This window comes from Canis lupus, chromosome 9, assembly GCF_048164855.1.
Source record: "Canis lupus baileyi chromosome 9, mCanLup2.hap1, whole genome shotgun sequence".
In the NCBI taxonomy this organism is placed as follows: Eukaryota; Metazoa; Chordata; class Mammalia; order Carnivora; family Canidae; genus Canis; species Canis lupus.
The window spans coordinates 37,440,190-37,452,228 of record NC_132846.1 but is presented as its reverse complement, the minus strand read 5'-3'; the positions used below and the strand labels follow the sequence as shown (position 1 = coordinate 37,452,228).

Sequence of the window (12,039 nt, the reverse complement as noted above, 5' to 3'; positions counted from 1 at the left end):
CCCCTTGTTGATGCTCCACATGGAGTCCGCTTGTTCCTCTCCCTGTCCCTCCCCATCCCACTCATACATGCACACACATACATACTCACTCACTCCTCTCTCTCTCTCTCTCTCAAATAAATAATTTTAAAAAATAAAAAATACAGATACTTATATAACATTTTCCCCCTAGGAGCTTGCATCTTAGGAAATAAGACTAAAATCAGAAAATATTATATGCAAAGATCATCATGCATAATTTACACTGAAAAAAAAAAAGCAACATCACAAACTACTTAAATATTCAACAATGGTAGTGGTTAAGTAAATTATAGTAGGTATACCTGATACAGTAATACATAGCCATTACAAATTATGTTTATGGTAACATGGAAAATGTTAATTTTGAGTGAAAAAATTAGATTCAAATATGATCCATAAAATAAAAACATAAAAAGAGTAGGATGAACTATAAACTAGTAACAATGATTCTATAGTCTTCTTTCTTTGTCTTCCTTTTTTGGGGGGGGGCATTCAAATATTCTACAATGACTAGAATAGGGTGGTGGAACTTTAAAAAACCATACCCCTTGAATAGTTCTATTTCCTCCACCAAATATTGGATAGGGTTGATTTAAGCTGCAACTTTCAATTTCTCTAGTGTTTAGTAATTTAAGTGTCATTTGGCCTTCTAATAAGGAATATTTTTCTGCTCTTTCATATGATCAATGTTTTAATATCTTATTTATAAAGTGAAAATGTTTTGAGAGATCTCAAAATAAGATGTGGTAATGACCAGTCACTTAGTAGCATATTTCTATAGAATAGGAATAACATTAATTATAAAAATTATAAAATTAATTCAGTCTTTTACAGGAAACCATACAAGCAGTACTTGGCACAATTCTCCTTAAATAAATAACTAAAAGCAGTCGTTAGCAATCTATTTTAGGAAATTATTTTTTGATATTAAAGAAATCAATGCAATGTTTTCAAGAGGCAGAAAGAAAGGCTGTAAATCTTAACAAGTAAATTGGGGGAAAATTTCTTCTTTAATGTACCATCAAGGCACACTTTAGTGCTATTTTGGCTAGACCAAGAGTTTGGCCTCCTCACGAATCATTTGGAAAGCTGCTTCCCATAAAGTCATGGAATATTTCCAACTAGTTACTCCAGTGTTCTGTCTGCTATGCATTTTTTCCTCAATGAAATAGGACAATTAATAAACTCTGGTTACAGTACAAAGCCCAAGTTTCAGCAGCAGCAATATTATCTTTGGATCTGAATTGAGGGATATGAGTTATTCAAATACAGTTCAACTCTCAGAAAGTTGGCCATTTAGAATGCACCCTTATTGTTCTGAAATTCTGTTCTTTCTTGTGCTTTCCATCATTTTCCTCTCACCTCTTCTCCCTAATAGTGTCATGCACCTCATTCTCTTATTGAGTGTCCACTATGCAACTGTATGGCTACTTCTGATCTTTCTTAATATGTAATTAAATGTCAGTTTATCCCCTAAGTGCGACATGATTTTAGAGAATTCGATGCAGGAAAAGGAAATAGAATGCTAGAATACCAGAAACATTCTCCTTTCTAGTGGCACAGAGGTTGTGATATTGCGTGTGTAGAGAAAGTTCTAGGATCCTAATATCTGCCAACTGCTTGGCTCTGCTGTGAACATTTACATTTACATAGTCTTATTGCTATTTATTAGTTTCAACTTTTAGACTCAACTTAAAGATAAAACGTGAATGACTTACATATGATTACAAAACAGTAAGTAAATATTGTCAATCTTGGCAATATAAAGGTGTAGCAGGGAAATATGGGAAGTATGGGAAATAGAGAGAGGACAGGTGAGAGAAAGGAAAGCAGCACTAATATCAAATAGTGGATAGTCAAAGGATGCTGTCTAAGGTCCATGAAACAAAAATAAAAATATAAGTATTAGAGTTACAAAATAATCAGCCCACCACAGGTAGGTTATAATGCCTATAGGAATTCCATTTCAGATAGTAAATGCAGCATTTAGATTTTTAAAAAGATTTTATTTATTCATGAGAGACACAGAGAAAGAGAGAGAGGCAGAGACACAGGCAGAGGAAGAAGCAGGCTCCATGCAGGGAGCCTGATGTTGGACTCGACCCGGGGTCTCCAGGATCACACCCTGGGCTGAAGGTGGCGCTAAGCCACTGAGCCACTCCGGCTGCCCTAGAATTTTTTTTTAAGAAGAGCATTGCAATGCAGGTGCCTGGGTGGCTCAGTTGGCTAAGCATATGGCTTCGGCTCAGGTCATGATCCCGGGGTCCTGGGATGGAGCCCCACCATTAGCTCCTCAATCAGTGGGGAGCTTGCTTCTTCCTCTGCCTCTGCTCCAGCTCATGCTCATTCTCTCTCTCTCTCTCTAATAAGTAAGTAAGTAAGTAAATAAATAAATAAATAAAAAGGGTGCTGAATTGGACAGTGTTGAGCCGCTCTAAAGGGCTTAAGCAAAAAAACCAAAATGGTTGAGCACAAAGGAGACATTTTACTCATTTATTTCCTCATCGTTGCTAACAATTAAAATCCTCATAAAAGGGGATCCCTGGGTGGCAGCAGTTTAGCGCCTGCCTTTGGCCCAGGGCGCGATCCTGGAGACCCGGGATCGAATCCCACGTCGGGCTCCCGGTGCATGGAGCCTGCTTCTCCCTCTGCTTGTGTCTCTGCCTCTTTCTCTCTCTGTGTGTGTCTATCATAAATTAAAAAAAAAAAATCCTCATAAAAGGACCATAACCTTACTTTTAGGAAGAGGAAGTTAGGTGGCTGTGTTCTCTTGCTTGGTGGGCTTTAGGAAGGACCAAAATTCCCTTTAGAAATAATAAGTGGTGAATCCCAGTATCTTCCTCGACTCTGTTTTTTTTCCTTGACTCTTTTCAACCACCTCAGTTGCTTCTCACTGGTTCAGCAAAAATTCCAAATTCCTTAGGTGGCACTTATCTATCTCTTCAACTTCATTTTCTCTTTTGCACTTCACGCAGATATAATAGTAAACAATTTTTGACATCTTAAATAACATAAACAGTACATACCTTTGTATATGAAATATTCTCTCTTGCCTGGTCCCCTAGTCAAATTCCTTTTCAGCTCAGCTCTCAAGGAGTATTTACTGACCCTCAACCTCAGCCCCCAACCCATACAAGGTAAATCACTCTCTCCTATGAGCTATCACTGTTACTAGCCTATATTCAAATAGCCACAACCATCACACTGCCATTATAATTTTTTTTACTTATGTATCTGTCTACCCAATTAGACTATGAACTTTTTCAGGGAAAGAAGAGTCTTATTTATCTCTGTATCCCCAATAGATAAAAAGAGTATTGAATAAATGAACCTCCACCCTGGGCTTCGGATCTGGGACCTGTCCATCTATACAGTTCACCCTCAAGCAATACAGGGCCTAGGGTACCAACTCCTGTGCAGTCAAAAATCTGCATATAACCTTTAACTCCTCAGATACTTTGCTAATAGTTTACTGTTGACCAGAAGCCTTACTGATAACATTAACTAACACATATTCCATGTTATATACATTATGTATGGCTTCTTATAATAAAGGAAACTACAGAAATGAAAATATTAAGAAAATCATAAAGACAAAATACATTTGCTGTACTATATTTGCAAAAAAAAAATCCACATATAAGTGGACTTGCAGAGTTCAAATGTGTTCAAGAGTCAACTGTTCTTCAAAGTCCATCTATCTAAAACTGAACTCATTTTTAATTTGAGTCAAAGCCTCCTTTTTTAAAAAAAGATTTTATTTATTTGAGAGAAAATGAGTGGAGGAAGAGGCAGAGAAGAAGCAGGTTCCCTGTAGAGCAGTTCTGCAGGTCCCTATGCAGAACTCAATTCCAGGACCCTGGGATTATGACCTGAGCTGAAGACAGATACTTAACCAACTGAGCCACCCAGGTGCCCAAATCAATGCCTCAGGCTATGTTCTTATCTCCATTTAATGACACCATCATTTGTCCAGTGGCTCATAACAGAAATCTGGGGGATATCCTTAGACATGTCCTTCTCTATTACTCTCCACATTCAGATATCAGCTCCTTTCAATTCTAACTCCCTTAACCTCTATATTCCCTAATCCATTTCTTTATTTCCCATGCTAATACTTTGTTTCAATCTTCCAGCATTTGATTCTTTTGTGACAACCAGGCCTCACTGCTGACTTATTAGAGTCAGACAAAAAAGAGAGGCATTCCTTTCAGGAAAAAAAAAAAAAAAGGGTTTCCACAATCTTGAAGGCAAACATGGCCTGGAAAGCTGACTGTGCCATTGTTGGGGGTGGGGGGAAACTACTTCACATGTGCCTGGGTGGCTCAGTCAGTTAAGCATCCAACTCTTGATCTCAGCTGAGGTCTTGATTACAGGGTTGTGAGTTCAAGCCCCACCACGGAGCCTACTTAAAAAAAAAAAAAAAAAAAAAAAAAAGCAAATTCTACTCTAATCTGGAGATGGCTCTTAGATCATCTGCTCAGTTGTCCTGGGAATTCCCTTCACCTCTCTCCTGTGCTAAATTCCCTATTTCTTTGATAGTACATAACTTTGGTAAATGGCACCCTCCATTGCTCATTAAGTAATTGTGCATAGGAAATAATTTTTTGAGTTTTTGCATGTATCAAAATATTATTCTACCATCATACTTACATGGTAGTTTTGCTGAGTATAGGACTCTATACTGATATCACTCCTCCCTAAATTTTTTTTTTTAAGATTTTATTCATTTATTCATGAGAGACACACAGAGAGAGAGAGAGAGAGAGAGGCAGGGACACAGGCACAGGAAGAAGCAGGCTCCATGTGGGAGCCTGATGCGGGACTCGATCCCAGGACCCCAGGATCATGCCTGGGTCGAAGGCAGGCACTAAACCGCTGAGCCACCCAGGGACCCGTCCTCTCCCCTAAATTTTGAAGGTATTGTGTTTTATATATAGTCTTCTTATTTAAAACATTCCAAGGGAAGTCATTTGCTCTTAAAGTTCTTGGTTCATTGGTTGAGAGTTTTGTTTGTTTCTCCTCTCTGAAAGCTTTTAGGATATTCTCTGATTTAGGATATTCTTCTGATTTTTCACAATGATGTGTGTTGTTATGAACTATGTTACAATTATTATATTGGATGCTAAGAAGAATCCTTTCAATCTGGAAACTAATTTCCTTCAGTTACACAAACTTTCCTGGTATTATTCTGTTGGTAATTTTCTGCCATTACATTTTTCTTTTCTCTCTTTATGGAATTCCAGTTATTTGTATGCTGAACCTCCTGGACTGGTCCTCTATTTTTGTATCTTTTCTCTCTCATTTCAAGCTTCTTGTCTTCCCCTTACACTCCTGGCCTAAAACATGTCCTTAACTCTTTCAACCCAACTACTAAGTTAACTCAAAATTTTAATTTCTAGAATTCTTGTGTTCTCTGTAATAATTTTAATAATTTAGTAATTTCTTGTCTTTGTTTCAAAAATCCAATGTCTTCTTTTAGTTCTCTGAAGCTATTAAATACAGTATTTTTAAGTTTTCATTGGGTCTCTGCAGAGCTTGCATTTGGAGTGTGAGGAGAAAAAATGAGTTCACCAAAACTCCAAGATCTTTGGCCTAAGCAACTAGAAGGAAGATGCTATTATCTTCCTACTTAGATGAGAAAAGAGTGGAAGGTATAGATTGGAAGTGCAAAAATGGACAGTTTGCTTATTCTGACATATATATTGGTATCCAAGTGGAGATGTCATGGAGGCAGTTGGATATAAGACTGAAAATCAGGGGAGAGATCCAGGCCAAGGGCATAAATTTTAGGGTCACTATGAGCCCTAGTGAATATAAAAGAAATCAGAGGAATAGTCCTGGGGTATTCCAATGTTTAGAAGATAGAAGACGAAGAATATTTGCAGAAAAAAAAAGAGAAGCATTCAGTTAAATAGGACAAAAACCAGAAGAGTGTGAATAAGCATCACACAGAGGAAGGAACAACTAACTACCAAATGCTGCTGAAGTCAGCTAAGGTGAAGACTGACTACTAACTGCTGGATTTAGTAACTATGTGTAAGTCATCAGTACAATAAATTTCAGTGGAATAATGGGGGAAAACCTACTGGAGTGGGTCCAAAAGATGATTAAGGTGGGAAGAGAAAGAGAAAGAGAGAATAAGAGAAAAGGAAACTATCCGGCATAAACAAGTCTTTGGAGGAGTTCTGCTATGAAAGCATAATGAAAGAATCTGGAATCATTCCTAAAATGGAAGAGATGACAGATTCTTTATAAATTGATAGGAAGAAAACACAGGTAAAAGAAGAGGAGAGAACAGAGAGGGTGGCTGGAGGGATGTAGGTGAAAGCAGATGGGATCACAGCAGAAATAGAGAAGCAGGCCTTAGAGTTCTTTAGTTCTCTCAGAGAACTAAAGAGTTCAAAGTAACAGCATATGGTACATATGAAAAGGGAAGGTATAAGTGGTGGCAAGAGCTTATAATGTTCATTTATGATTCCTTCTATTTTCTCAGTGAAATAGAAAGTAAGGATATCTGCTAAGATTATAATTAAGGAAAATGTGTTGAAAGTTTGAGAGAAAAGAGAAGATATGAAAAAGTCATTTCCTAGATAGCAGCGTAAGCAAGTGAATAGACTAAAGAAGTTAATAAGGATTGTGTGATAGCATCATAGGTCCACCAGACATTCAACTATAGAGATATCAATCCGCATGGTTGTGTGTTTTTCTTCAGGAACAACTCTGTTGCACAGGTGCATGTGTGAAGTAGGCAGAGTCACATTTAACCATTGGTAGAGTTTTGTCAGAGGAGTAGGACGAAAAAAGGGAGGAGCGAGGAAGTGACTGTAATAACATAAAATGAAACTTCAACTGGACAAAGAGGGGATATATGGACAAGAGAATGAAGGAAAGTACAAAGGTTGTAGGATCAGTGAATTCCCTGCTGTTGATAGTGATGTGGAGATGAGAGGAGGGGACCTATGGGTTTATTCCCTAAGCACAATAGTTTCCCCAAGCATCACAATAAGCCACCTGTTTCTGAGACAGCAGTATGTACAACACCTTGCAATCTTTAAGGTTTTTGCATCAATGAGAACTCTTAACAAGAGCTAACACTGACCAAAGACTTGGCGTTTTATATACCTTATTGTATTTCATTCTCACAACAATCCAAAAAGGAAAGCATTACCATTTTATAGATGACAAACTAAGGCTAGAGAGATTAAGGTACCTTATACGCTACCTCAGCTCCCCAGAACAGTCTACAGAGACCCCAATCCCTATATAAAATCCAAAATAGCAGAATTTCACATGAAGAAATCCTTTATTTTTAAATAAAAATAAACAGTTCTCTTGTACTCCAGGCAAATAAATGAAGAAGATATTTTTTTTTTTAAGATTTTATTTATTTATTTATTCACGAAAGACTGAGAGACAGAGAGAGAGACAGAGCGCCAGAGACAAAGGCAGAGGGAGAAGCAGGCTCCATGCACCAGGAGCCTGATGTGGGATTCGATCCCGGGTCTCCAGGATCGCGCCCTGGGCCAAAGGCAGGCACTAAACCGCTGCGCCACCCAGGGATCCCTGAAGAAGATATTTTGTAAAGACTATTGATTGCCCTTTCTCTGATCAAATAATCTGATCTAATACTCCTTTGTGACAGTCCAATACACTGAGGAAAAAAAATTTGGTTACCCGTTATTCTCTAGTCATTTATGTGTGTGCATATAAGTGTGTGTGTGTGTATGTGTATTTTTTTTTGAAAGCCTACCTCCACAAAGAATTTTACAGTGACTGAAGGAATTCAATCAACAGAAGACAGGTGGATCAATGTATATGAAGAACCATGAAGAAGTTAGTTCATGGACCAAGTCAGCTACAAAAGTAAAGGAAAAAAGAAAAAAGAGAAAGAAACAGAGGTTTTCAGTTCATATATGCTCTAAAGTTACAGAAAAGAACAAGACAATGTCAGAATTTTAAAGTTAAATATAGATCAACTGAAAGAGAAAAAAAAAACAGCATTACTTGGAAATCTTCCTAAATTGAATATTACTTCCAAATTATTGAAATCAATAAAGCATGTTATAACATTTTAATTAATGAAGCCATACTTGCCATACAGTTGACTAACATATTACTCTTTCAGAAGAATCCAGAGTAAAATAACCTACTAAGAGGTTAAAAACTACAATTAGTTAAAAATAATTTTGTCAGAGAAGCAGAATTTTAAAACATGTCATTAAAATTACAGTCACGTGTTAGCAGAATTTATAGACACTTATTTAATGCTATTATTCCTGAATTTGAGATGCCGTTATGAACTTGTACTTTCAGATCAATATTACTGCATTGTTTCCTAGTATTTTTCTTTTTTTTTTTTTTAATTTTTTTTTAAAGTTTATTTATGATAGTCACACAGAGAGAGAGAGAGAGAGGCGGAGACATAGGCAGAGGGAGAAGCAGGCTCCATGCACCAGGAGCCCGATGTGGGATTCGATCCCGGGTCTCCAGGATCGTGCCCTGAGCCAAAGGCAGGCGCTAAACCGCTGCGCCACCCAGGGATCCCATGTTTCCTAGTATTTTTCTCTCTGCACTGTCACTCAAGCCCCTTGAAAGCACACGCACACATTTGCAGGCTGGATGGCCAAAGATACTGGTATAAGTCATAGCTGTGAACTATGGATCCTAAATCAGTTTTGCATAAGAATCACCATTAGGACTTTTAAAAACATATTTCTAAATTGCACCTCAGATTCTTGGAATTAGAATCCATGTGGTTTATGAATCTGTTTATAAAAAGATCTGCATGTATGTCTGATGCATAGACAGACTAAATAGAGATGAGGATTTGGAACTATGCTCTGGAGAGTCAAAATTCTCAAGAAATACCTTTGGATTTTTATCATCTTTTCTAGCCAAAATACTCCCATTTTTTTAAATTTTATGTATCTATTCTGCTTCTTAAAGTCTGAAAACTACCAAAACCTGATAGAGCAAAGTGATTTCACCCATTTAAGAATTAAACTCATGATTCGGGCATCAAAACTAACCTAATCCAAACATAAAAGACACTATCCAGATAAAAAGACCAGTATTGATGGGTCACAGAATATTTGTTAGCGCCAAAAGAAAAACTCTATTAAAGCAGTTCTAAAAAAAAAAAAAAAAAAAAAAAAAAAGCAGTTCTGTAATTCATATACTTTTATTTATTGCAGCTGAAAAGAACTTAATACATGACTGAATTAAATAAAGTTCCAAATGGAAAGATGTATATACATATCTAGTATTTTAATTGCATAATTCTGTCATTTACCAAAAACAAACAAACAAAAAAACCGGGTCTTATTCTAGACTCACATATAAAAATATAAAACTTTGTAACAATTGGATTGTAAACAAATCCAAAGTTTAGTGACCCTGCCTCCTGCAGAGCAGGCAGGAGTAAATCTGAAAAGGTATTCTCTGAGGAAGTAATAATCACCCTAGGAGAAATATGATCAGAATGAACACCTGTCTACTACTTCCCCATAAGGTAAGGTCTGGATTCTTTAAACACCTTTCAGGTGTTTCCTCTAATCTACCCTAATCTAGAAAACTATGCTGTGTGCTACAGGGAAAGGCAGATAAGTTTCCTTCTCCCATTCTGTCCTTAAGTATTCCCCAAGGATTGGGTCTATCTATACTGGCCTTTTGAAATTCTCCGTTTCAACCACCAAACCTGATAATAATGTATGCTGCTGGAAATTAAATTTGAGACATCCAATCCTGTATGTGGTTATCGTCTTAAGGTGCTGCTTCAACAAATGACTGAGCATAATATTTTTACTCACCTGTCTGAATACACATACTAAGCAGGAGGTGAACTGAGTAAGAAGCCAGGAGAGCAACTATCAACAGCAAGAAACTAAAATATAAAAGAGTATATGGTCAAACCCTCACAAAGGTTTCTTTTTTGAAGTATCTCATTATAAAAAACAAATGTTTTTCACATTCAAACGTACACAGGGAGTATTTTCTAGCAATTGGATTATGGTCACTAAAGAAAGAAAACATATTCTGTATTTACCAAATTTTATTTAAATGAAAATATACTGCTTTTAAATTAAAAAGAAATCAGAAACAAACTTTATTTAGAACAAAGAATTTTCTCTTTCAGCACTCTTGTTTGCTGACTGCTGGTTCAGCCATTCAGTGCCCTTGCAATGTTTCCCTTTTATAACTGTTTCTTCCTATTTTATGTCTAAACAGAAGTTTTAGTTGTGAAGTCTCATTGTCTTCTTTTTCCTTCCCTCTATCCCTACTCTTCCAATGACCACCTCCCTATCATATCTTCCCCCTTCATCTACAATACTGAATTAAGACTGCATTTCCTAGAGGCACCTCGGTGGATCAGCTGGTTAAGAATCTGACTCTTGGTTTCAAGCTCTGGTCATGATCTCAGGGTCGTGGAATGGAGCCCAATAGTGGGCTCCCCACTCAGCTGAGTCTGCTAGGGATTTCTCTCTCCTGACTCCTAATTCTGGGAACCGAACAAGGGGTAGTGGAAGGAGAGGTGGGTGGGGGGATGGGGTGACTGGGTGACAGGCACTGAGGGGGGCACTTGACAGGATGATCACGGGGTGTTATACTATATGTTGGCAAATCAAACTCCAAAAAAAAAAATATACCAAAAAAAAAAAAAAAAAAGATTTCTCTCTCTCTTTCCCCCTACTCACACTCTCTAATTTTTTTTTTAAAAAAGACTGCATTTCCTAGCATCCATTAAAACACATACACTTTCACCAAACCAGTTATCACATCTAGTGACACAACCTGAAAAGGTTCAAATAATCTAATAATTAGGGTCCTTTCACCCAAAGTGTGAAAAGAGACAATATGCATAATTTCCTACTTATTCTCAGGAGGATACTGACAGGACAAGCTTCTAAAAAGTTGGCTCTAGTCGAGTGCCTCAAAAGTTGAAGAAATACTTCATGGTCTACTTAATACTTGTTAGTAAGTGGCAAAACTGAGAGGTACACTTATCAGTACACTTGAGGCTTCACAAAATAACAACTTGGTATCACTAACTGGAAAATGTGATGATTCAATAGGAACACATTCAATGGTATACATCTGCATGTAAGGCCCTGGAGTACAAAATGTGATTTTTCAAAGGGAACCCAAAAATATCTTGCCTAAGATGTCAAATACAGTTTTGAAGTTTTAAAATTATGAAAGTTTGTTTAAAAACAAAACAAGCAAAGGGAAAAAAAAGAGAAATCAAGAAACAGACTCTTAACTATAGAGAACAAATTGATGGTGATCAGAAGTGGGTGGGGGAGATGGGTGAAACAGGTGATTGGGGATTAGGAAGGGTACTTGTCCTGATGTGCACTAGGTGATGTATGGAATTGTTGAATTACTGTATCATACACCTGAAACCAATATAACACTGTATATTACCTAACTGGAATTTAAATAAAAACTTTTAAAAAATTATGAGGGGCACCTGACACTCAGTAGAGCATGTAAGGCTTCATCTCAGGGTCATGATTTCAAGCTCCACATTAGTGTGGCTCCTACTTAATTTTTTTTTAATTATAAGTTTGTGCATATAACCTATTATAAAAGAAAGTTGGGGTGGGGGACGCCCGGGCACAGACAGTTGAGTGTTCCAGTCTTGGTTTCAGCTTGGGTTGTGATCTCAGGGTCATGGGATCGAGCCCCAGGTCAGGCTTCTGGCTCAGCATAGAGTCTCCTTGAGATTCTCTCTCCCTCTCCCACTTGTGTGTGCTCGCTAAAAATAAATAAGTATTTTTTTTAAAAAAAGGCAAGTTGGGTTACTTAAAAATTGGCTTGCTTATCAAGAAATTCAATATAAAAGCAGAAAATAAACCTAAATGAGACTCGATGCATTTTAAATTTCCTGGTAAAATAGGTCTGCTTCTACTGATAAAACAAACCTGCTAAATGCTAAGATCTAGTTCTAAAGGATTTCAGTTTGGCAACTAACTTGCAAACAAATCATTACAACACATTATAATAATAGAATGA

At 37.1% G+C, this 12,039-nt stretch overlaps 1 protein-coding gene across 4 annotated transcripts in view; it reads right to left on the bottom strand.

The window, feature by feature from the left end:
• Positions 1 to 12,039, bottom strand: part of SLC38A6 (solute carrier family 38 member 6) — a 73,368-nt gene that overhangs the window by 59,260 nt on the left and 2,069 nt on the right. For all 4 annotated transcript variants that reach the window (XM_072838833.1, XM_072838832.1, XM_072838835.1 and 1 more), the window contains exon 3: positions 9,834 to 9,907. In XM_072838833.1, the coding sequence (XP_072694934.1) occupies positions 9,834 to 9,907 (74 nt within the window). The remainder of the gene's footprint in view (positions 1 to 9,833; positions 9,908 to 12,039) is intronic.